Below are 26691 nucleotides of genomic sequence, written 5' to 3' on the forward strand. Positions count from 1 at the left end.
CACCCCAGTCGATAGGAAGACTGTGTTTTCACATCACACCTCAAAGCTATTCATGAAAGGCTTATTGAACCTTTTTCCTTCTATAGGGAGGATATTTCCACAATGGTCTTTACAGCTAGTGTTATCTAAACTGCTCTCCCACCCGTTTGAGCCATTAGAGACTTGCCACCTCAGGGAACTCTCATGAAGGTAGTTATGTTGGTTGCAGTAACATTGGTTAGGAGAGTTAGTGAGGTAGCAGTTTTATTGGTAGACCAACCTTTTCTTAAAATACATAATGAGAAGGTGGTCCTGAGGCCTAGGCTAGATTTTTTTGCCGAAAGTGGTGTCACGTTTTCATGTGACGCAGGAGATATCACCCCCAGTGTTTTTTCCTAACCCTGGAGATGAGGCAGAGAGAACACTTCACAGCCTGGATGTTAGGAGGACTATATTTTTTTAGCTAGACCATACTAAGGCCTTCCAAGTGGATGGGCAACTGTTTGTTTGTTATGCAGGCCTGAAGAAAGGTGTCCGGAGCCAGCTGTAGCTGCCCTGGACTTGGGCCTAACACAGCGCAGCCCACTCCAGGAGCCTCTCCTGGGCCGCCCCCCACCCACACCCCCGACGGTCTCCTCCTTACCCCGCTCCAGAACACAGGGGGTAGACTCCGGGACGAAGAGGCCGGGGAGGAGGTCGGAGGATGCTGCGGGACAATCAGCCACCATGGCAGCCAGCCCCGGGGCCTGCCAAACAGCTGATCAGTGGTATGGCAGCAGCCCCCAATGCCGGCGTAATGGCAGCCCGAAGTGCTGCTCAAAACGGAGGAGGCAGAGTGGCCAGGGCAGACGCCAAGGAAGGGACATGCCCGGCCGGGGAAGCGGAAGGAGTGGCCTTTGGAAGAGGGGCGGGCCCAGGGAATGGAGCATGCACCCCTCTTTGGCTGATGGCTCTGCAGGCAAGGGAATGGCCCCAATGACAGGCAGGGCTTCGGCCAGTCGAAGGGCAGAGAGCCCAGGTGTGGGGAAGGTGGGGCAGGAGGGATAAGGGCAACACAGGCAGATTGGCGGCCTGGGAAGGGGGTGGGATAGAAGGATGCTATAAAGGGGGAAATCCCAATGAGGCCAGGGAGGAAGATGCTGACTAGTGACTAGAGAGACTGAGCAAAAGAAATGTAAAAGTCATGACTCAGCAGGCCAAGGGGGGGAAACTAGGTGATGTAACCCCCTCCTATCAATTCTGAGGTCGAGGGAGATTTCCCCTGGTGCGTCCGGGAACACGGTGGAAGGCGGTGCCAGTGGGACTGGTGGGGCGGCAACAGCTCACAAAAGGGAATAGAGTGTCCGGGGTCAGCAGCCCAGCCCCCGGACTTGCTGACAGACAGCGACGGGTCAGCTGGGAGACAACAGTTCAACCGCTCTGACTGGCAAACAGAGCCAGAACCTGCCTACTCCAGGGGGAAGGGGCAAAAGGCCTAAGCCTCAGAAGGCTGGAGGGAGCAGGGAGAAGCCAGCTAATCCCACCCTCCAGGGGGAAGAGAGGGGGCTAAGCAGGCTAGAGGAAAAGGGCCAAGGCAGGGGGAATAGGGACCCAGCAACAGCCCAAACAGAGCCCTTACCTGCCAAGGACGAGAAGCAACCACTACAGCCCAGAGCCACACCCTGGCTAGAGGACAGCAGCCTGGCTCAGGAGTGGCTAGGAGCCAAGCCCCCCCCAGGTGGAGCTGCCACAGGCATTCTGGGGGAGGAGATGGGTAGCCCGCCCAGCATCAAGGAGCAGGCAGCCCAGAAGCTGGCCAGGGCAGCTCCTCGCGAGCAAGGCCAGGCATGCTCAGCAGCACAGGAGCCGGCTGGGGCAGCTCCTCGTGAGCAAGGCCAAGGAGACCTCAGCTGGGGATGGCTCGCATTCAGCCCCACCCTGCCAGCAAGGCAAGGAAGCCAGGAAGGGATTAGTGGTAGGAGGGAAACACCTGAGGGAAGGCACAGCTGGGCCAAGTCAGGAGAGGGAACAAGCCTAGAAGGAGGGCGGGGCGGGGAAAGGAAACCCTATATAAGGTGGCTGGGAAGAGCTCTGAGGTGGTGGGTGTGAGTAAGGAGAGATGGTGTGGAGTGAGAGCAGAGCAGTGTGAGAGTGGAGGCTTGGAGGAGAGTTCTAGAAGGAGGAGATGATGGAGGACGCAGAGGGTAAGCAGGCCAGATTGAGCAGGCCAGCGAGTGGACTGAGAGGGAGTCTGGGTGATGTATACTGCCCCTCCTTCCACAGAGCAGGGTCCTGCAGTATCCCTGGCGCCCCTCTGATGTCAGGGCCGGCCCGGCTGGGGCCCTGCCCAGTGGTGGCAGTGACAAGCCCTGACATAGAGCAAGCGCTCAAACTATTGCACAGTGGGTTGTGCAGGCTATTAGATTGTTACAGGTATGCCAACTTACCTTGACCTCTGGGGGTCCATGCACATTCCATGAGGTTGCAGGCGATGTCGATGGCGTTCCTAAGAGGAGTCCCTCTGCTGGACATCTGCAGGGCAGCGACTTGGGTGTTGGCGGACACCTTCATGAGACACTATGCCCTAGACGTCCTCGACAGATGAGAGCCAACAGTGGGCACAGCCATACTGCAATCCATCTTTCACTGAAGAGCATACTCCACCACCCAGATGAGAAGCTTGGTAATTTTCCACGTGGACATGCACAGAAGACCGACAATGAAAACAAGGTTGCACTTACATGTAACTGTTGTTCATTGAGGTCTTCTGTGCAGGCACACATGCCCTCCCTCCTTCCCCACTAGTGCTCTTCATGCAGAGGAGTGCCATGGCAAGAGGAGCTGGGAGCAGAGGGCGGCACGCCTCCCAGGTAGAGGCTGTTTTGGCAGGAAAACAGCCGCGCCTGCGCCCTAGGAGGCATCAAGCATCCTCTAGTGGTAAAAATTAGCTACAAATCCTCCGGTTGGTAGGCCTGTGCAAGTGTAGTCCCATGTGTGCCTGCACAGAAGACCTCAATGAACAAAAGTTACAGGTAAGTGCAACCCTGTTTTCCCAGTCCTGAAGGATACTATGATCAATGGTCTCGAAAGCTACTGAGAGATCCAGGAGGATCAACAGAGTTGCACTCCCTTTATACATCCATGAGGGCTACCAAGGCCTTTCAGTCCCATAGCCAGGCCTGAAACTAGATTGAAATGGATTCAAACTATCCATTAAGGAATCCCTGAAGTTCGCCAGCCAACGCTCATTCAGTCAGCTTGCTCAAGGATGGTACATTTGATGCTGGATAGTAGTTGTTCAATATCTAAATAACATGTAATCATCTGATCATACTGGTTAAGGTGTTTAAATCTAATCTTGCATAAACCTTATGGTAAAAAACAATAAATTAACAAAAGCACAGCATAGAGAAAATGTAGGGGTTTTTTGGTCTTGGATGGATCCACGGCTATCCTGTGTGGAGTTACTCCAGCCCTAAGCCCATTGATTTCAGTGCCTTAGACTGGTGTAACTCTACATAGGATTGCACAGTAACTACATTTTGAAGTGTGCCTTTTGTTCCTGCACAGTTTTATTAAAACTGAAGTGTAAACTCTGTATCTGTTTTGAAGGTTATGAGGAAATCGCATGAAGCTCGTGAAAAGCTGCTCCGTCTAGGAATTTTTAGACAGGTGGAAGTTCTAATTGATACATGTCAAGGTAATTGTGTTCCAGTCAGATGTCAAGGCTTAAATCTCTAGTTTCTTTAGCAGGTGGCTGAGTCTATGTTAAACGATTTATAATATAATGAGGAGAAGGAGAATTTTCCCCTTTCTGCTGCTGCACATGCCCAAAATACTTCCACATGGAGCAGTAGAATGTAGGGGTGTGCACTTCGGGAATCTGATTTGGGTAAAATACCTGAATCAGGCCCGATCCGGAAAGCTTCGGGATTTCCAAATCAGGGCCAGTGCTGGCCCCAATTCGGAAATCCTGAAGCAAAGCTTTCCGAAGCATTCGGAAAGCTTCGGGGCCTCCAGGGATAAAGTTTAAATGGATACTTTAAACGTACCCATTTCCCACCCTTACCCCACCACCCCTACTTACCTACTGGAGGAGCCTCTGGTGGCGGCAGCTCTCTCTGCCAGTTGGCCACGGCTGCATGGTTGGCGCCGGCAGCAGGGAAGGCCCTCTCTGCTGGCCAGCTGCATAGCACCGGCGGCAAGCAAGGCCCTCTCTGCCAGCCCGCTGCAATGGCGGCAGGGAAGGCCTTCCCCGCCAGCCAGTTGGCCAGTGCAGCGTTGGGCCGCTCCAGCCTTGTGACAAGGTAAGTGGGGTGGGGTGGGGGTAGAAATGGGGAAATATCTCCCCTCCACAGTGTTTTTGCTGGAGTCTATTTGTTCTTGTCACCACTGAGAACCAGGGCTGTCCCTTTGGGGGAAATCCTGAAAGGGACAGCCCACCTGTTCTCCTTCAGAGCTAACAGTTCAAAAATCATTATTTTGGGATGTTTATATCCTGCCTTATGAGTACCAAGTTTCTGGGGATACCGTATGCTTCACTAATCCTTCTGTATATCTAGGAGATGATGCTCTTCCAAATGGCTTGGATGTAACTTTTGAAGTAATGGAGCTGAGAAGATTAACTGGAAGCTATAACACGATGGTTGGCAATAATGAAGGGAGCATGGTAGGACCTGTTTCATAAATGGTGATGTGATATAGACAAGTTTACCGCTTAAGAAGGTTTTTTTATTTAAAGGATTTCTTCCCAGTGTTCTTCACTTGTAAGGCCATTCCTTGAAAATCAAGACGAAATCAAGAGGATTTCCACTGATGAAGGCTAGGATTTCCTCTGTCTCCCTGCAGACTGCTGACATTTGGGGCTGCAGTTGTGGGGGAGGAAATCTGTATTCTGCTTAGAGATATGAAGGCATGGAAAAAACAGAAAAATTCAGGAAAAAAAAACACTTTTCCATTTCTTTCTGATGAAAAAACTGGGAAATCTTGGGAAGTGTTTGAAAAATCCTTATCCTTTGGAACAATTTTTTTTCCCTTGGAATTAATGCAATACTTTTTAAGACAGGGCTTTATGAACTCAAAATATATACCATTTGGTTTTTCTAAAGGGAAAAATTGGAAAATTTGGAGGAGCACTGAAAAAAGTGTGCTGTAGGTGGGTTGTGAAACCAGGAGGGAGGGAGGGAGAACGAACAAGTGGATGATAAGAGGCTTGATATGAGTTTGCTGTGACATAATGTGCAACAGGGCCATGATATACAGCTTATTGCTCAGCAATGCTGTGCATTTACCTGAAAAATAAATTGTACGTTCATTCAGTGTTTTATGTTTGAGAGCTGGAAAGTAGCATGGAATTACTTTGCAGGTGATTCCTGCAAAAAATGGAAGGTTAGGCATGGGTCCTTCTTCCAAGAATTTGAGAATTACTGGCCTATGTGATTTCTACAGTTTAGGGATGGAGTAGAAGTTCAGTCGTACTGATTTTCTCCCTTGAAGTCTTCCAGCAAAGATCTGTTAACTCTCCTATTTTCTAATTCTCATGGGAACCAAGAGAATCAGTCTTCATTCAGAATCAATCTGCATTTAGATTGATGTATAAGAATATCAATGAGAAAGCAAGTTGAGATAGTCAATGAGAAAGAGTTAAACAGCCACTCCCAGGGAATACTTACTGAAAGGTAACTCAAACCAAATAGGTGTGAATGAGAGCAGTCAAAGTGATGGGCCAGAACTAGGAAGGACTGGTAAAAGCGCAGGGGAGTGTCAGGCCACAAAAGCAAATTCCTCATTTTATCTACCAGTAAGTAAAATTTGAGACGGTATTTGTGGTCTGGCTTCCAAAATCAGGCTTTGAAACAACCTGACTAGACTAGAATGACTGTCAAAGAAGGCAAGACACAATAAAACCATATTTGCTGTGATTGAAATTCGACATATATTTTGGCCAGCTTGGTATAGTGGTTAAAAGCAGTGGGACTCTAATCTGGAGAGCCGGGTTTGATTCCCCACTCCTCCGCTTGAAGCCAGCTGGGTGGCCTTGGGTCAGTCACAGCTCTCTCAGAGCTCTCTCAGCCCCACTCACCTCACAGGGTGATTGTTGAGGGGATAATAATGACATACTTTGTAAAGTGCTCCGAGTGGGTGTTAAGTCATCCTAAAGGGCGGTATATAAATTGATTGTTGTTGTTGTTATTTATTGATTGATTGATTTTCATGTATTAGTCTGACTTTCACCCTGGGACTCAAGGTAGATTACAAGCATGATAGAACTATGCAGTCAATCAGTAAGCCAATTAGGTGCCCTCAGGTGCATTTTGTTACAGGTTGAATGTCTACAAGAGTGTGGTAGTGTAGATGGAGAATGTAGAATACAGCACAAATAGTCCAAAATGTTTTTGTATTCAATGATGTACTCTTTTTAATGGGATTATAAACTTCCTTATTCAGAACAACGAATGCTGAAAATCTGAGGGGCTAAGAAAGGAATAGTTTTGCTTGGTAAAGATACTAGTTTAGTGTGCAGGTGTTCTTGCTAAGTTGTCTATTTGTCAGTGATTCCTGTGGTGTCTTTACAGGTACTTGGTCTCAAGCTCCCTAATATCTTTGGACGTGCTGAGAAGGTGACATTTCAGTTTTCTTACGGTACAAAGGAAACATCGTATGGCCTGTCTTTCTTTAAACCTCAGCCTGGGCACTTTGAAAGAAAGTAAGCTCTTTGGAGAATGTACTAAGTGTAATGCTGTGCACCTTTTCTTGGGAACCACTGGATCGGTGTGCTTCTTTCTTCCAGTTGAAAAAAATACTTTAAGGGTCTTTGCTTAGCTGAAGAGTGGAATGAGACCATTTACTAGGATTCTAGTTGGTACTCTACCTTAAATTTTCCATTTACAGGGTTTTTGAGTGATTCTTGTACATGCGTCCATGCAAAAACCTTCATCTGTATAACTTACTCAAGTCAGTTCCATGAACTTACTGTTTTTATAATCAGCTTCAAGTATAGAGATTTTTTTAACAATAAGAATAGATAAACAAATCAAATATACTTTTCACATGCATGAATATGTATGTTGTTCTGCATGCTGAGCCATGAATGCCAATGATATGTGATAATTCTTTCAGCAATGAGCACATTATATTTAGGGTGATTTTTTAAATACTGGTGACTTGAACTGAATCTTTCTTGTTATTAGCTAGCAGAAGAGTGCTCTGTTTTGAAGTTTTTCCATAGTTACATATTTAGGATACTGAAAGGCAGGGGAGTTGTATTGTTTGCATCATGGGTTGGAACTGAAAGTTGGCTGCCAGTGTGGCTCTCTGGGCCTTGTGAAATTTTGTCTGCAAATCTTCCTTGTCCAGCTTTTCAGGAATCTTTGGGAGCTCATGGGGGAAGAGAGAGGCAAGGAAAGATCATAGGGTACAATGCTGTCTGGAATTTACACAGTTCCATCATGTCTCTGGCAAACAGCATATGCTATAAGCTGCTTTTTGTCACTGCCAGACTTTAAAAAACAAATGGGCTAGAGTTTGCAAGTAGTTTTGTTCAGAAGCACAATTATATCAATATCTTGGCTGCCACCACCTTAACAGAACAAAGGTAAGGCTGGGTCATCTCCTTTGTGTAATTATATGCCCTTTGCTGAGAATAAATAAAACCAATTAGTAAGAACCATTGTGTCATAGCAGTTTATAAAATATGTTATTACTAGCCACAAAGCCCATTGTGGGCGGGCATTCCATTCTCCTCCGTCACTGATCCTGGCCGGATGAAGGCGGGGGTGGAGGCAGGCATGGCCACCTCCTCTGCACCTGATCCTGATCAGGTAAAAGGGAGCGGGTATTGTCACCTGTTCCACTCCTGATCCTGGCTGGGTGAAGGGTGGGTGGGTGGGCATTACCTCCTGCTCTGCACCTGATCCCAGCCGAGTGAAGGGGCGGGCATTGTCACTTGCTCCTCACCTGATCCTGGCTGGGTGAAGGAGGAGCACGGGCATTTCCTCCTGCTCCGCAGATGATCCCAGCTGGGTGAAGGGGTGGGTGGGCATTGCTGCCTGCTCTGTGACTGTTCCTGGCCGGGTGGTGGGCTGGCATTGTCTCCTGCTCCACACCTGATCCCAGCTGAGTGATGATGGGGGGAGTGCATTGCTGCCTCCCTGCTCCTGATCTCGGCCAGGTGAAGGCAGGGGGTGGGCATTTGCCTGCACCTGATCCTGGCCGGGTGAAGGTGGAGGGGGCATTGTCACTTTGTCCACTCCTGATCCTGGCTGGATGAAAGGGAACAGGCATTGCCACCTGCTCCACTCCTGATCCCGGCTGGGTGAAGGGCGGAGCAGACATTGCCTCCTGCTCTGTGCCTGATCCTGGCCGGGGGAAGGTGGGGGCGGACATTGCCACCTGTTCCGCTCCTGATCCCAGCTGGGTGAAGGTGGGGGGCTTGCATTGCCCCCTCTCTGCTCCTGATTCCAGCCGCGTGAAGTCGGGGATTGGACATTGCCACCTGCATTGCTCCTGATCCCAGCTGGGTGAAGGCAGATGACGGTCATTGCCACATCCTCCGCTCCTGATCCCAGCTGGGTGAAGGCGGATGACAGCCATTGCCACATCCTCCGCTCCTGATCCCAGCTGGGTGAAGGTGGCGGGCTGACATTGCCCTCTCTCTGCTCCTGATCCCAGCTGGGTGAAGTCGGAGGGCTGTATTGCCACCTGCTCTGCTTCTGATCCCAGCTGGGTAAAGGCGGGGCAGGAATTGCCATCTGCTCCACTCTGGATCCCAGCTGGGTGAAGGTGGGGGCAGGCATTTCTGCCTGCTCCGCGCCTGATCCTGGCCTGGGCTTCCCACCACAGCACGCTCTCTGGAGGTCTGGCTGCCTTATCTGTGTTTCCCGCCACAGCAGCGTCCTCTGGAGGCGCACCAGGGAGGAAGTGAGTTGTCTTGAATATGCGTAGTCTTTTATATACTAGGATTATCCCCACAACAATCACCCTGTGAGGTGGGTGGGGCTGAGAGAGCTCCAAGAAGCTGACTGACCCAAGGCCACCCAACTAGCTTCAAGTTGAGGAGTGGGGAATCAAACCTGGCTTTCCAGATTAGAGTCCTGCTGCTTAACTTCTGTGGCAAAAATTAAAGGCTTTGGCTCTTAGGTGCATATTTTTAATTCAAATCCTTTTATTATAATAATATTAAATTTTAATATTTTTGTAGTGTTTCTCTCAATCTGTATAAAGTAACTGGGCAGTTCCCATGGAGTTCTCTTCGTGAAACTGACAGAGGAATATCAACAGAAATTAATGTAAGTAAAATAACTTACAATAACTAACTTTTTATTAGTGTGTCTGGAAAAAGGGTCTCCCAAGTCTAGCCACCAGTGGTAGCTCCCCCCCACCCACCCCACTCCCCGGGGACTGTCCTGTATGACATACAGGTCTCCTGTTCTCCCCAGAATTTTTATGATTTGTGAGAGTTCAGAGGGTATCTTTGTGCTGGCCATGAGAAACCAAACCTTTGTAAGCTCCTTTTTTGCATCTTGCAGGACAACAGTCATCCTATTGTCAAACTGAGTCAGATGCAGCCATTGACCTCCTTGCTGTCTGCAGTGGTTACCCTTGTCAGTCCTCACTGTTGCCTTTAGGAATGAGTAAGCCCTTGTGTGCACATTGGCAGCCCAGCACCTCGTGCATGGAAGAGCTCTCTGAGAGACTGTGCTGCGTGCCCTTTGTAAAACTTAGCCAGCTCCCTTGCAGGAAATGTGCAGTGCCAGCATCCATTGATGAGGAGGATGTTTTTGTTTATTTAAAACATTCATAAGCCCATTTTTCTCCTGGACAGCCCAAGGCAAGTAATGGTTTAAAAACTCTATAAAGCACAAAATGTTCCAAAACCTTATACTATTAAACTGCCAAGAGGAATCTTATCAATAACATTAGGAAACCTCTGCTCCAGACTGTAGAAGCCATCCAGAGACTCCCAAGATGCTCTTTAAAAATTGTGTCTTAACAGCCCTTGTGAAATGGCAGGAGAAAGGAGAACTGCCTAGTTCCTCTTGGAAGGCTGTTCCTTAGGGCTAGAGCAGCTGCAGAGAGAGCCCACAGGCAGACTGAAATGGAATTTAGGATAACCATCAAGTGGTGCTTGGTTAAAAGAAGTTGGCTCATTCACTTATATTGAGAAATGGTCCTTCAGGTATATAGACCCCAATGCCTTGTATTTGACAAAAAACAATAGGAAGCTAATGTAAGGATCACAAAATAGGTACGAGATGATCCCTGTAGCCCACCTGATAACAGACAGGTTGCTGCATTTTGTACCGATTAGAATTTCCAAATCATTGTCAAAGGCATGTAGAACACGTAACAGTGGGCATGCCTCCAGGTTACTGTTTCATGGATCAACGTGGCCAGATCAGTAGCCTTCAAAGCTTGTGAGCCAAATGGAAGTTGGTAAAAAGCACATTTGCTGCTGCAGTCACTTGTTTCTCCAGTAATGGGACTGAGTCCAGCAGGATTCCTAAGCTCTTCATTGTGTATTTCAAAAAAAGTTGGACCTTGTCTACGTTGCGGAGTAAATAAATACCCCATACCAATCAACTCCAGTTGGTGCAGGATGCTGCAGTTCAGCTGTTATCAGAAGCCAGGAGAGCCACGAGTATTACTCCCATTCTACACTCACTCCATTGGCTTCCTATCAGTTACCGAACACAATTCAAGGTATTGGCTATCACCTACAAAACTTTTTACAGCCTTAGTCCAGCATATTTACAGGCTTGCCTGTCTATATTCCGCAACAGCAGCTTCACTCATCTGAACAGGGCCTTTGCAGGTGCCATCGTACACATGGACAAAATCGACAGCTGCCCATACACAAGCATTCTTGATGGTGGCCCCCACTTTATGGAATGGTCTACCTGAAGAGGTTTGGAAAGTTCCCCCTCTCCTGGCCTTCTGTATATGATGCAAAACTGAATTGTTCAAGAGGGCTTTTTGCTCAGATGGGAGGGCTGTACTATAAGGAAGGGGTCTCAAGAGATCCATCAGTAAAGAGACAAGGAGGGACCAAGGACTTTGCTACCATTTCTGTAAACAGTGAGGGTCCATAAGACTTCACTGCTGTTGCTCTAACTATGATCCTACTGGGTAGGTCCTGTGTTATCGGTCACAGAACTTGCTTATGCTCTTTTCCAACATTGTTAAATCTTTCTTTTCTTTCCCTGTTTAAATCTTGCAAAATTGCGAGTGTATTGAAATGTCTTTGCTGTTGATTGTGCCGACTCACACTTAATCCACCTTGAGTCTCGGTGAGAAGGATGACACATGACATAAATAAATAGGATCAACTCCGTCTTGTCAAGATTCAGTGGTAAAGAACAGTATTTGGCATACTTTTTTTCCTCACTCGTAGTTACATTGTTTTGTTTTACAGTTTCCAATACTGAAGACTAACCATGCGCTAAAATGGGAAGGTGTTTGGAGAGAGCTTGGCTGTCTTGCCAGAACGGCATCATTTTCTGTTCGAGAGGAGAGCGGACACTCACTCAAGTCTTCTGTCTCTGTAATGAATTCTCATGCAGAACAGGAATTTTGCCATCACGTTTCCTGCTGAATGGCGCACTCCTAAGCAGAGCGACTCCAGGCTAAGCCCATTGTCTTCAATGAACGTAGACTGGTGTAACTCTGTTTAGGATTGCACTTAGCATGATAAATGTTGAAATAACTGTTGTAAGTTTAACATAGTGGTTAAGTAGTTGGGTTGCAAGTCAGCGCTCTGCTGGTTTGAATCCCTCCACTGCTATGAGGTAGCCTTGGGAAAACCACTCAGCAGGTAGCCTTGGGAAAACCACTCCTCTCGGCCCCAGTTCCCCACTGTATTGTGGGGATAATAAGAACACTAACTATGTTCAACAGTCTAAGTGGGCACTAATCTGTCTAGAAGAGCGGTATAGAGGCACGCTGCTATTGTAACTGTGTAATATAACAAGATTCAAGTCCAGTAGTATCTTGAAGACCAACAAGAAAGAAGGGAGCTTTGACTCTCAAAAGCTTATTCCCGGAAAACCATGGTTGTCTGTAAGGTGCCGCTGGACTTGAGTGTTGCTGTAGACCAACATGACTACCCAGTGGAAACTGTATTATAAGCACTATAACCCATTGTTGCTCAGAAGCATTAGATATACTCATAGCCACTGGACTCTACAGGGCTATGAAACACAATGAGAGAACTTGCTTTTTGTTCCTCACAACGGCCTCTAAGTTTACAAAGCATCTGAGGGTACACCCCTCAGTGAAGGTAACGTTGTAGTGGCTGGCAGTGTTGTTAGTATGCAGGAAACTAGAAGAACGTGTGTAATTCTGGTGTGTAAAGAGGCATGTTCCATTCCTTCAGCAGTGTTCTCAGTTCAGTCATGCAGGTTATTTCTGTTGTGGAAACGGGCTTTAGGAAAAGGTTGGGTACTGGGAAAATGCAAGCCATTTTCACATGCAGAGGTAGATCTTTGGACAGTCTGTACTTTGTTTATGAAGGACAGTTCATTGAAGTTCAAACAAAAATCTGAACTATGGATACTACAAAATTCATTTATTAGAATAAGAAATACTTTGGCATCGCAGTCCCCTTTGAGTGTCAGAGTTCAGTAAACTAATTTTCTAAATATATTGTGGCAAGGAATTTGGAAGTTGCATTTCTCCCATTGGTCCAGGAGTGGGTCAGTCAGACTCGTGGGAAGTAGCTCCTCCTCTGGTGCAGGGTCGGATTGGCTTTGCAATTCCAGGTAGGAGGGGCTCTTCCCTGGACTTCCAGTTTTTTCCGGCCCTGCTCTTGCAGGGTTGTGTTTTGGCTTGCTCGTATAGAGCACAGCAATTTCAAAAAAAAAAAAAAGAAGAAGAAGACGACGACGACGGAGGGGACGGAGGGGCAAGGGAAAAGGGAAGGGAATCTCCCTCCTGACATGCGCTCTCCCCCCCCCCCGGATCGAGCCGCAGGGAGCGGCTAGAAAAAGGCGCCAAAAGCGGCGCGCGAAAAAAAAAAAAAAGCCGCGGGCGCACGGACGCTGCAGGAGGCCGGGGAAACTGCAAACGGCCGCGGCGACGGCGTTGGCCAGCGCGTCCAGCAGCGTTTTTTGCTGGCTCGGCCCGGAAAGCAACCTTGGGTCTCCAGGTGCACGGGCGGCGGCGCTGACAGAGGCACTCCCAGGACTTTGGCAAGGTAGGGAGCTACGTGCCTGGCGGGGGCCGGAGCGGAATAAGGCGAAACCAGCGTGGCTTTAGCCCCTGGAGCCTGCCTAGAGAAGGTGAAACGGGGGTGTTAGGTGGTCCTTTTCCCCCCTGTTTTTTCCTTTGGGGTTGTTTTCACTTTTCTCTAAGGGCTAGCCCCCCCCTCCTTCCCCCGTGCCCTTGATTGATCTCCCTCTCATCAGCCGCCATTTTGTGTTCTCCCCTAGGCGGGAAGATTTTGGCGGGAATGGCCACCAAGGCAGGGCAGAGCGAAGAGGGGACAGCAGAGGGACCCTTAAGCAGCTTGGAGTCTCCTAGCTCACCCTTTTCCCCTCAATCAGAGCAAGGTCCCAGTGGAATGAACCAGGAGAGCAATATGGATCTGAAAGACCAGGAGACGAAAGCAAGTATGCTAACCTGGATGAGGGGTGAAATGAGAAAGGAACTCAGAGCAGTAGTGCAGGAGTTCAGGGCTCAGCACGGCTCAGAGTCATCTAAAGGGAGCCAGAGGCACCTTTCCCACAAGGGCAAGAGACATGCGAAGCCCGCTTCCCTTCACAGGTCCAAGAGGAGGAGGAAGGAGAAGGAATGGACAGAGGAATCATCCAGCCAGTCTGGAGACATTGATTCAGGCTCTGAAGCATCGAGTCTAGAAACTTCGAGGCGTCTGCAGCATCATTGAGAGCCTCCGCCACGGGTTCACTGTTTGCCAGAGCAGCGTTCACTTGGGCGTCAGAACTAGCGGATGCAGGCAAGGAGATACCACGGAAATTCAGGAATGTGGTCAAGAAATTAGCACTGTCCACGGCCTTCATGGCAGATTCCTCAATGGACTCTTTCCAGATGACCTCGAGGGCCATGGGCTTCAACGTGACAGCAAGACGCAACACGTGGCTCAGGAACTGGGACTTGGACCCACCGGCACGCAACAAAGTGGCGGTGATACCCTTCTCAGGGACAAAGTTGTTTGGAGAGGCACTGGATAAATTTCTAGTGGAAGACACTGAGAAGAAAAAGGTCCTGCCCTCCAAGAAACGCGATTTCAAGGGCAAGAGCAAGCAGGCTTTTCGAGACCCCAAGCGTTCCTTTCGATCCAGTGGTGACAGAACATTCAAAGGCCGGTGGCAAACAAAACCAAGGAGTGACAACAAACACTTCGGTTTCAGAAGACAGAGCCAACAGTCAAAGGGCCAGAAGAAAGGAAATCAGGCATGACTATCTGGAGGGGACAGAGTCCATCCCAATTGGGGGAAGATTGCAACACTTTGCAGTTCAATGGACAAGATCAATATCAGACAAGTGGGTACTGGAAACAGTATCCAAGGGATACACTTTGGAGTTCGAAAGACAACCGCCCTCGAGACTACTTACTCTGCCGAGACATCAAATGGAATCGAAACATCTCAAGATTCTCGGAGCCATTCGACATCTAGTAGAGATAAGAGCAATAGAGCCAGTCCCGAAACACCTACAGAATCGGGGTGTCTATTCGGTATTCTTTATCGTACCAAAGAAAAACGGAGAGGTAAGAGCTATACTGGACTTACGATGGCTCAACCGGTACATAAAGCGCCGCAAGTTCAAGATGGAAACCCTGAAGACAACAGTAGGAGCTATCCGGAAGGAGGACTTCCTGACCTCGATCGATCTTTCAGAGGCATACCTTCACATACCGATACGACAGTCTCACCGCAAATACCTCAGATTCGCATACAATGGAGACCATTACCAATACAGGGCGCTACCGTTCGGGTTGAAGTCTTCACCGAGGGTGTTCACCAAGGTTTTGGTGACATTGGTAGCAGTGCTCCGGGTCCAAGGGATTGCCCTGTCTCCATACCTGGACGACCTGCTGATAAAGGCTCCCTCATTACCTGCGGGAAGGACAGCGACACAGGAAACTACCCGGTGCCTTCAGGAGCATGGGTTTGTGGTCAACTGGAAGAAAAGTTGCATCATCCCTACACAAAGAATCAATCACCTGGGAGTGTTCATAGATACAACAAGGGACAGAGCCTTCTTGTCCGAAGAGAGACAACAAAAGATTTCCACGATGGTAAAGGCGATACAAAGCAGAAAGAAAGTGGAAGTCATGTTTCTAGCGAAACTGCTCGGCATGATGGTGTCATGCCAGGACATTGTGAGCTGGTCTCGCTTCCACACTCGCCCGCTCCAAACCTTTCTACGTCCGTTCCAGAAAGTCATAACTCACAAACAAAGGAAGTGGGTGACGATAACAGAGTCCCTCAGGGTGGAGCTGAATTGGTGGACGGAGCCTGCCAGGTTCAGCGACGGCGTGCCGCTCAGAGAACCAAAGAGATCCATCGTGACTACAGATGCGAGTCTGTCGGGATGGGGCGCTTATATGACAGGCAGGATGTGCCAGGGTACCTGGACAAAGGAAGAAAGGAACCAAAGCATAAACTTGTTAGAGCTGAGAGCCATCAAGTACGGACTATGGGAGTTGCAGGAGGATCTGCTACATCAACATGTGCTGATAAGAACGGACAACATGACGGCAAAGGCCTACATAAACAGGCAAGGAGGGACCAGGTCTCCAAGATTGAGCAGAGAGACAGAGGAGATTTTCCAATGGGTGGAGTCGCATCTCCTGTCCATAAAGGCAGTGCATCTAGCGGGGAAACAGAACATAGTGGCAGACTGGCTGAGCCGAAATTCAGTGGACCAAGCAGAGTGGAGACTGCACAATCAAGTATTCAGACAGATATGCTGGAGATGGGGGACGCCGGAAGTGGATCTATTCGCGACGGCATCAAACAGGCAGGTCACAAAGTTCTTCGCCAGGTGGGAGGAAAAGGCAGCCATCGGAACCGATGCCTTAAGCGAGGACTGGCCTCGTGCCCTGCTTTATGCTTTTCCACCGGTCAGCATTCTCAGCAGAGTGGTACAGAAGATCGTGGAACAAGAGGTGGAGGTGATCTTGGTGGCCCCTTATTGGCCACGGAGACCGTGGTTTCAAGAGGTCATGAGACTATCGACGACAGACCCATGGGAACTGCCCCATAGGTCGGACCTGCTGAAACAAGGAGATATACTACACCCAGACCCGGCGTCATTAAGACTGACAGCTTGGCGGTTGAGTTCGACCAACTGAAGAGGTGTGGCTACGCCGAGGAGGTGATACAGACCATGTTGGCCTCCAGGAAGGACTCAACTAACAAGAGCTATGACAGGACTTGGCAGGTGTTCTCCAGTTGGTGCATGGAACGGAAACGTACTGCTCTGACTGCGTCCATCAAGGACATTTTGCTTTTCTTACAAGAGGGGTTGGATAAGGGACTAAGCACTAGTACCCTAAAGAGACAACTGGCAGCCATCTCAGCTGTGAGGGGATCTAGGAAAGGGGGCTCCCTCAATAAACACCCTCACATAAGACGTTTTATACGGGGAACTATGCTCTTAAATCCTCCACAAGTACATAGGTTCCCTACCTGGAATCTGAATGTGGTGCTTTCTGCACTTACGAAGGAACCGTTTGAGCCCATGGCGCTCTGTCCCCTTAGAGAGCTCACTCTAAAGACCATTTTTCTAGTGGGACTAACGTCCGCTGGAAGGGTATCGGAGATACGGGCACTGTCTGTGAATAGGGAACTTTGTATTTTCCATGCTGACAGGGTAGTCCTGAGGCCCGATCCGACTTTTATTCCAAAGGTGAACTCCGAGTTTCACAGGGGTGAGGACATAGTGTTGCCTTCTTTTTGTCCAAATCCTACTCATAGCAGGGAGAGGGAGTGGCATAAATTGGATGTTCGGAGGGCCCTGAGCTATTACATTGACAGGACTAAGACTAGCCGTAAGGTGGAGAAATTGTTCGTCTCCTTTAGGAAGAGTTCTTAGGGGAACAAGTGTCGACTGCAACCCTGAGTAGATGGATTCGGGACTGTATTGTTCTGGCCTATAGGACAAGTAAAAGGTCCCCTCCTGAGGGGATTACTGCCCATTCAGTAAGGGGAGCTGCTGCGTCAGCGGCATATAGGGCTTTTCCAACACTGGAAAAGATATGCAAGGCGGCTACCTGGAAATCGGTGCACACTTTCATCAAACACTACAAGGTAGATCAGCTGGCCTCCGCAGAAGCGGCCTTTGGGAGGAGAGTGCTACAGCACGTCCTGGAGGCCTAGAGTAGGAAATTACCCACCCGGTAGTTCACTGCTGGACATATGTCCCACAAGTCTGACTGACCCACTCCTGGACCAATGGGAGAATGGAAGATTTGTGTTCACTCACCGTGAAGCTTCCTTTCTCCGTGGTCCAGGAGTGGGTCAGTCAATACCCACCCAGTAGTTGTTAGATTGGGAGGGGGTATCCTAACGGATGTAGTTGGATAGTTTGGTTAGGAAGTTTTTGTCAAGTTTATACATGTTATCAGTATGTTATGAGCAGGTTACAAGATGGAAGGTGGCTTCTGTGGTGTACTGCATGGAGATAATGGGCTTGGAAAAGAACTGGAAGTCCAGGGAAGAGCCCCTCCTACCTGGAATTGCAAAGCCAATCCGACCCTGCACCAGAGGAGGAGCTACTTCCCACGAGTCTGACTGACCCACTCCTGGACCACGGAGAAAGGAAGCTTCACGGTGAGTGAACACAAATCTTCCATTTCTATAGCTGCAGTAAGTGTGTATGCAATTTTTTTGTAGATGAATGTACCAATTGCCTGTTCCTATTTTTTTTCCATATTTTTTTCCTAATAGCATGCCATGGTGGTTGATTCTCGAAAATCCTCCATCTTGCCCAGACAAGGTGCTTTGCTGAAAATAAATCAGGTATTGTTATCTGGACCAGTAACAATAGCACGGGGTGGCGTTTGTGCTAGACTTCAAATTCATAGAATGTGGCGGGTGTCTGTTGAAATGCGGCAGAGAAAGAACGTCCTGCAGAGCTAAGTTGTTTTTCAGATAATTTTCAAGAGAATATTTGCTTCTAGTTATAGCAGTGCTAAGACACAAAACTGTCCATGATTAGATTATTCCGACTGAAGTTAATAAAATATTTATCTTGTTTAATTGGATGTTAACATCAAGGTTTCAAAATGAAATCTGGCTTTTTAGGAGCTGGCCGGTTACACAGGTGGCAATGTGAGCTTTCTCAAAGAAGACTTTGAAGTGCAGTTGAATAGGCCATTTCTGTGGGATTCAGTAAGTACTCCTATACTGCCAGTGACTTGTAATAAATACAAAGAAAGTTACTTTTTGTATTGTTTTAATTTGGGTGGGAAATTTAGAGATTGGAGTGTCTAAAAATCAGGCGGTCAGAACGTCAATTAATGGGGTTACTCTTGGTGAATTTACATTCTTTGGGGACACCAACAGGGATGCCGTCTTCTCCTTGGTTGTCTGCATTCATGAGAGCACCGTTAACCATAGCAATCTGGGGTAATTTCAATATACCCGGGTCCTCCTCGTGGCACGAGGTTTAAACATTCCATTTTTGCCACTTGCATTGCTTTTACATTGATTCCCCCATTGGAATAATCAAAGGAATTCCTTGAAACTTAGAAACACAGAGCTGGAAGAGACCCCCCCGTGCCATCTAATCCAACCCCCTGCACAATGCAGGGAATTCAAAGCTACCTCCTCCACACCCTGCTCTGTGCCCGGGGGTATTATTAAAACAGAAAGTCCTGTGATGTCCTGTCTAATAACAATTTTGAATAAAGTAATCTAACAATTTAAACTATGTCTGTATGTTCTTTATATAAATACTTGAAAGAGATCCATGAACTATAGTTACGTAATATATTTTATCAAACATTCATAGGAAGTGTGTTTCTCAAAAGGTACAATAGCAAAAGAAATTTTTTCCATAACACTGTTTATTACTATGATAAATTACAGTAATTAAAACCAAATAGAATCACTCAAAAATTTATACATATAGCCAAAAAGGTAATATAATACTCACAGTTTACATCCCCAGTAACATTTAGTAGCATTCAGTATTGCACAATCAAAACACCTTGAAGTCAGGCCGCCTAGGCAATTGACCTGAAAATCCGAGGCATTATATCAGAACCCAATTACCTTGACTGACTCAAAATCACCCTTAAAGAGACCTTGGTCTCAAACTGCAATTATTTAGGAACCTTTGCTTGACAGGATTTATAGCAGAGTTCAATTCTCCATTGCATAAAGACTAACGGAGTGTAATTCTCAGTTGCATGGAAACTTACAAAATAGTGAGAAAAGTTTGGGTTTGGGTTTTGTTCCCACTCCTTCATATGATCCCTTTATAACTCATGTAGACTTCTTTAAACTGATCCAGTTAATTCCTTTGTCTATGTGCTTTCATCTTACAGGGATTAATCTTTGTTTATTACCATATATCCACCCCAAAGCTATCTCCAGGTAGTTCCTTTCCACTTTTATTTATTTATTTAAAATATTTATTAGTGGTTTTTCTATCTTACAGCATTCAAGGCAGATTTCAATGTAAAAATATCAATTGCAAAAATAAAAAAATTTCCTCTGGCGGTAGAATGGCAGTTGCTTGGATGGTGGCTCCCTAATCCCTACTCCCAGAGTGCGAAATCTTCAATGTCCTGGGAATCAAGCAGGAAGGAGCCATGTGCTGTTCTTCCCTGATCCCATGGTCTGAGGCTTCTGTTGCAACAAAAAAAATGCTTTTCAAAGACAGGAGCTGTAAGAATAGGTAGGGAAATTAAAATACTAACTATTCAGAAGCAGCTTGACATGCAAGAATCCAACCTACTTTATCTGACATGGATTCATCAATCAGTGCAGGGTTGATGAAGGGCTCTGTAACCAGACAGAGTTCAGGCAGACACACCATGCTGATTTCTCCCACCATGTCTCTCTTACACAGTCCAGATCACTTTTTCTGTAACAACCCATACAGGAGTGCCATTTTGTGTTTCACTGGTCCTATTAAAGAAGTAGTAGAAGAAATAGGGGCCCTCGTATCATCATCTCTAAAGATGCTAAGGAGATCAGATAAGTAGCTAGCATTCTTGCCAAATACTGGCTATCTTTGCAAATTCCCACCCCTTCATATCTACCATCTACCATCTGCACTGAGAGTACATAAACATCCTCCCCTAGGAAGAAATTACCCCCAGGACCGTTGAGGATCCCTCCATACTTCACAGAAACACAGGGCTGGAAGGGGCCATACAGACCTCCGAGTCCAACCCCCTGCCCAGTGCAGGGTGATCCTTGGTATGTGGCCATCCACAGAGAAGCCATAAAGCAATCCATGACTAAACTAATGATGGGTTGAAGTTAGTATTCCCCAGCAGGAGGTTTTTTTTGTATGCAAGTGTAAATCTGTGCTGCTTCTGGGTTCCAGGTATATTCCTGGTATGTCTCACTGTCTTGGGTACTGGTGGAACTTCCCAATCAAATGAGAAATATCTGGGCTCCTGCTTGGCCATTATCCTGCAACTCATGCCAGAGGTAACCCTGATAAGAGTTCCCTCCCACACTTAAAAAAAAACGTTTGTAACATCCAGCTTGATGAAGAGTTCTAGTGAACTTGAAAGCTTACACACTGTTTTGTGTCATTGTGATTGTTCTAATAAAAGGTGTTTGGATTTTGAACTTTGCTTTATTTGTCAGAGATACTCTGAGCGGTAAAGAGTATTTTTAAAGTAAATGTTTGCTTTTTTACAAGGTTTTCTCAGCTTCTCTCTGGGGTGGAATGTTGGTTCCTATTGGAGACAAACCATCCAGCATCGCTGACAGGCAAGTGGTTGCATTTGTCTTGGTTTTACCCAAAGAATTCTCTAATTTTACCTTATTTTAGAGGATGTATCTCTTGAATCAAGAGAAAAATTCAAATAACCAACCAAACTATGATGCATAGGAGTTTGTCATTTTGAAAGCATTTGAGGAAGCTTTGGGTTTTGTTTCTGCCTCTACCATAACAAACTATATAGAGAATGAGTTTATTTAACATTCTTACTGCTAGACCCAGAATACCCAAGGATAAACTACATTGCACTGGAATCATGATTAGTGTGACTTACTTTACTTCATCTTTTATTCCTTTGCATTCCTAAATTCATCTTTTATTCCTTTGCATTATCCTCTTCTGCCACCTTTTACTTTCCTACAGTATATGTGTATTTCAATAGTTTGGTATTAATTAGACATAGGATGGGTATTCCCCTTTCTAATCGGAACCTATAGCGGTTTATGACATCATTCTCCATTTTATCCTCACAACATTCTCCTCTGCTGTCTGTTGAACTGAGAGTGAATGACAGGCCCAAGGCTGCCCAGCAAACTTCCATGGCAGAGTGGGGATTCTAACCCAGGTCTCCCAGTCCCTATTCCAGCAGGCTGACCACACTACACCACAGTCTCTCTGACCCTGCCCATAAGTTAACATAAATACAAAAATATTCATTCAAGATTTCTTAATACATGTTTTTAAAGATATAAACAGACCATGTCAAGACTTGTCCTGGAGAAAGACAAAAGGGAAAAAAAACCTTGTCCTGGCCCAGCCTCCTCCCTCACAAGGAGCCCCAGGGTTTCCACTGTGTCCAAGACGTCGTGCATTTTGTAAGTTCCAGTGGAAGATCCCTGGCCTCCTCTTCAGCAGCAGGCTCCCATTCAAGATCCCTGGGAATATACATTCCAGGAACCTTCTCGGTGGGCTTGTCCATCTCCAGAATCTCCCCCAGGTCCCCATGAGCAAAGAAGGTGAGGGCCATAGCTGTAGCCTGAATCAGGTGAGGAATTGCACACATGGCAGCTTGAGCAGATCACCTTCCACTGTCACTCAGGAGGAGAACATGGCTCTCTAACTCTTGGAGAGACCAAGGACCTCACTCTGAATGGTGGGGTGGCTTTCAGTGTCCTTCAGAATTATTTTTGATTTAAAGGCCAATTTTACTATCAGATTAAAGGGGTGGCTTGGGGTGTGCTGTTGCCCCCAGCATAGCAAATTTATTCATGGCGCAGTTAGAGTACAGGTACATTTTGAATTACAACCCCTTTTTTGCTAATATAATCTTGTTGAAGTGGTACATTGATGATTTGCTTGTAATCTTTAAAGGCCCGACAGAGTATACAGTTTTGTATCTTGGATGAACACCATGAATCCCAACATTCATTACACCTGGCAAATGCATCACAGTTACGTTAGTTTTTTGGTTGTAGTGGTCTGCAGAAACACAGCCAGGAAGTGAAATTCTGTGAGATGAAAAATGGACAGGGAGTCCAGAGCAACAGAGAAGTTGAGAGACGGATACAGAAAAGCCATTTGGAAAAGGCTGTCTAGGAGTGGGTGCATCTGACGAAGAGAACTGTGATTCTCGAAAGCTTATGCTACAGTAAAGTTGGTTAGTCTTAAAGGTGCTACTGGACTCTTTTTGATTTTGCTACTACAGACGTGTAGCCGCATCTAGGAGTGGCTGATCATTCGATGAAACAAAGAGTAGCAGAGAGAATCACTTAAAAATGCCCCAAAAAAACAGCTTGAAGTGAAAGTGCATTAAGATTGCTCAACTCCATTCTTTGTGTGGGAAAGTGAGGGTTCAGAAGTTAAGAAAAGTTCTTGTGTATATAGTTACATAAGTAAACAAATCTATATATATAAAGACAAGTGTCCTAACTGACTCATCAACACCCAGCCCAAACCCCTGGACCTAGAAACATGAAATTTGGGGAGAATATTCCTTTCATGATGTAAACACTAAGAAGGGATTTTAAGAAATTCGTCCTCTAAGGGTGTAAAAAGGGGTCAAATCTGTTTTCCCAAAGGGATACAGCTTCCCTGTGTGGCTGGCAGGCTGCTGCCTGCTTGCACCCCTACCCACTGCCAGCTCGGCCACTCTTCCCTGATTGGACCAGCCTTTCAAGATCATTTGCATATTCAGGCTGATTTGAGCTCACAACATTCCACATCTCATCCCCCGCCCCCTGCCGCCCAGACAGTTGGAATGCTGAGGTCATTTGCGTATGCAGCCTGATTGGCCCTCACCCCCTACATTCTAAACAGTATGCAGTTGCTATTGGGAGTCATTGAATATGTCCTGAGGAAAAATGCACCTCCCACCATAGCAAAGCACGGGTTTCAAGCAAGTATTAAATATTAATAAATTAAAAATAATTATAAATGGACCAATAAATTTTGGTTTCTGTTCATTTTTTGAAATATCCCTGAATAAACAAACTTTGTATCTGTCATTAAAACATATATGCATTGCTAGAGCAGAGAATTCCTTCAGGATGAAATTTGTTACGCAATAATAGTGAGACGGTAAAATGTTTTTGAATTAGTAGGCAATCATTTAGAGGTGGTAAATTCTTGCATCGGCTGTTCATATCCTTTGAGGTAGATTTTTTCCCAGGAGCCTAGTTATTCAGATGAAATGCTTGTTGTAACATTGACTTGTGAAGAAGTTACTTTTTAAATACATCATAATATATCTTTGGATTCTGAATACTGGTTTGAAATGTTTCAAAAGCAAAATACAGCCCAGACTGTTAACTCCGGCTGCACAGGCGAGCGATCTCTGCCGATGCCTCTTTTTTCACTGAAAGTGTTTTGTTAGATTTTAATCCATGTTCTCTGAAAAGTGGTTCTCAATATTGATGGCATTGTTACGAGTTATATTTAATTTACCTTTGTCACATTATGTTAAAACTGAACTTGAACTATTCAAGTTCAAATATAACTTGAACTGTTACAGAAATGTAATTTAAAAGCAATATTCCTTTTAGGGGGTTCTTTAACCACTAGCACATATTCATGTTCACATTTTCCTGGTCTCAGGCTTAGCTGGAAAATTTTGTTGCATCTGTTTTATTTATTTAATCCTCACTCCTCCACTTGAAGCCAGCTAGGTAACCTTGGGTCAGTCACAGCTTCTAGGAGCTCTCTCAGCCCCATCACCTCGCAGGGTGTTTTGTTGTGGGGATAATAATGACATACTTTGTAAACTGCTCTGAGTGGGTGTTAAGTCATCCTGAAGGGCGGCATATAAATCGAATGTTGTTGTTGTTGTTTATACCCTGCTTTCTCCCCCCTGGAACCTGAAGTGGTTACCATCATTGTTCTTTCTGCCTCCTCCATTTTTTCCCTCACACAATAATATAAAATAAGGCTAGGCTGAGAGTGTGTTACTGGCTCAAGGTTGCCCAGCATGCTTCTGTGCCGGAATAGGATCTGAACCTGGGTCTCTTAGCACTAACCATTATACACCACAGTGGCTCTCTATGTATTGTAATGGCTCTTCTGATTTCTTCTTAGATTTTACCTCGGTGGACCAACAAGTGTGCGTGGATTCAATATGTACAGCATTGGACCTCAGAGTGAAGGTATGAGACTATTTCTGAGCAGGTTACATAATCGTAATAAGTATTACAAGAACCCTTCAAGAATGTGATGGCCTCTGGCTAATAAACTTTGTTGTTGTTGTTACAAGAACCCAGAAATGGTCTAAGATTACAGCTAGTTCTGCTTTAAAGTGGCCATTATGTTCTTGAAGATTACCATGTTACAGAAAATCACAATGTAACAGTGTAGTTGACCTATAAGAAGTAATGAATATACCAGGCCCAAATTTGGTTGAAATATTTTTTCCCTCCACCAGTTATATAACCAATGCCTTTAAGTTATTATATCAATGTCTTACTGTGGTAATAAACTATCATGGTGTAAAAGAACAAAATAAATGAGGGGTCCCCAACTTTTTTGAGCCTGTTGAGCAAACTTTGGAATTCTGACACGGCGTATTGGGCAAAACCACAAAATGGCTGCTGCAGAAGGCAGAGCCAACCACAACATGTCCAGAGGTAAGGTTATACATAATCATTGTAGTAACATGTAAGCATTTCAGGCAGTACCTCCACTTAACAGAATGCCGTTTAAAATGAACAGAGTGTTTAAAAATATTTTCTTGCATACAGACAGCTTACCTTCAGTCAGCAGTAAAGATCCTTATGCTGTGGTGGCAGCTGCTGAAGAAAGCAATGCTTTTTTTTTAAAGATCTGCTCAGCCACCCAGCTCTCTAGTGGCCAATCAGAAGCCCTGCTGGACAAAGCTCTGTTTGATCCTGCCCACTTTCTAAAGACACTTGACAGGCACTAGGCAAGGTCCGTGGCAGCCATGGTGTCCAGGGGTGCCATGTTGGGGACTCCTGATATAAGTCTTAAAGTTACCTACAGGACAGTAAGCTGGTATTAGCAGGGGAACAAGAAAAACAGGGAAATGGCTAAATACCAACGCAGAACATATTGCAGAATTTGTTAAATTTATAACCAAAATAGTAAACTGTTACCCTCAAACCAGATTGGAAATGTAACACAACAAGACAGAGGGAGTCCTGTTTGCTTTGACCATCGGAGGAAGGGATGGAGGGATGGAGTTGTAGTGATGGATGAACAGGTGAGGGTTGAGGGCACGCATAACTGTCTCTCTACTTGTCCAGTGTTTCATAGGCATTGCTAAACTGCAAGTCTGTGTCAGAATTTCTTTGCTGCTCACTATGATGTGAGCACACGACACAAACAAATGTTGCCTTCTGCCCTGCTGCGATTTCCAGCATGCATCATATTCCTTTCCTTTCTCCCATTGAAACTCTATGAGACGAGGCTCTTGATCAGCAGAACTAATTAACTTAAGGGATGAAAGAAGTGGAAACAATTGGCAATAAATAAAGTAATTTTAGGGTCTTTATCACGTAGGAAAAGAACAAAGCAGCTGAAATTAGGGATTCAGAATGACAAGCAAAAAGAGGGTTAATAAAAAGGACTCTGTGTTCCTCAAAAAAGACCACTCAAAAAGAATATGAAAAGCACAATCAGTCTTGCTTAAAGGAGATGGACAAAATCAATCAAAGTCCATTCAGAAATCTACCCTGGCGAACTTGAGAAGGATTTGAATTTAGCCCAGCCAGGCAAAAAGCTCCTATATAACAAGGGACAGTTAAATAATATGCATGTGATAGAAGGTTTTTCCTAGGAGACAATACCATATCATTGAGAGGAACAAACATGTAACATTTAAGTAATCAAGGTTCGTAATATGTTCGTAATAAGGGGCATTCACAAGTTTCCAAAAAAACTGAAGGAGAGGATGGTCCAAATCCTCAGTAACAAAACTTATCCAAGTAGAGGCACCAAATAACAGGAGAGGGATAACTTTTACATGAAAGGCCAAAATAGCACCATCTTCCACATTAAGAATGGAGAAAGTTTAAAATTGCTCCTGCCTTACTAAGTGCCAATTTATGATTGGTACTCGAAGACAGATTTGATGTAAACAAGATCCAGTTTGGTGTAGTGATTAAGAGCACGGGACTCTAATCTGGAAAGCAGGATTTGATTCCTCCATGAAGCCAGCTGGGTGACCTTGGGCTAGTCACAGCTCTCTAGAGCTCTCTCAGCCCCACCCACCTCACAGGGTGTTTGTTGTGGGGATTATAATAATATACTTTGTAAACCGATCTGAGTGGGCATTAAATTGTCCTGAAGGGTGGTATATAAATCGAACGTTATTACAAAATACCTACATATCTGAAATCTCTGACCTGATCAAGC

At 45.9% G+C, this 26691-nt stretch overlaps 1 protein-coding gene across 1 annotated transcript in view; it reads left to right on the forward strand.

Moving 5' to 3' along the window:
- The window catches only part of SAMM50 (SAMM50 sorting and assembly machinery component), a 53029-nt gene that overhangs the window by 16018 nt on the left and 10320 nt on the right, over positions 1 to 26691 (forward strand). Inside the window, exons 4-12 of the mRNA XM_055000427.1 lie at positions 3571 to 3658; positions 4521 to 4627; positions 6534 to 6664; positions 9158 to 9245; positions 11372 to 11500; positions 17871 to 17942; positions 18228 to 18314; positions 20809 to 20879; positions 24400 to 24467. Of these exons, the coding sequence (XP_054856402.1) occupies positions 3571 to 3658; positions 4521 to 4627; positions 6534 to 6664; positions 9158 to 9245; positions 11372 to 11500; positions 17871 to 17942; positions 18228 to 18314; positions 20809 to 20879; positions 24400 to 24467 (841 nt within the window). The remainder of the gene's footprint in view (positions 1 to 3570; positions 3659 to 4520; positions 4628 to 6533; positions 6665 to 9157; positions 9246 to 11371; positions 11501 to 17870; positions 17943 to 18227; positions 18315 to 20808; positions 20880 to 24399; positions 24468 to 26691) is intronic.

Source organism: Eublepharis macularius, chromosome 16 (assembly GCF_028583425.1).
Source record: "Eublepharis macularius isolate TG4126 chromosome 16, MPM_Emac_v1.0, whole genome shotgun sequence".
In the NCBI taxonomy this organism is placed as follows: Eukaryota; Metazoa; Chordata; class Lepidosauria; order Squamata; family Eublepharidae; genus Eublepharis; species Eublepharis macularius.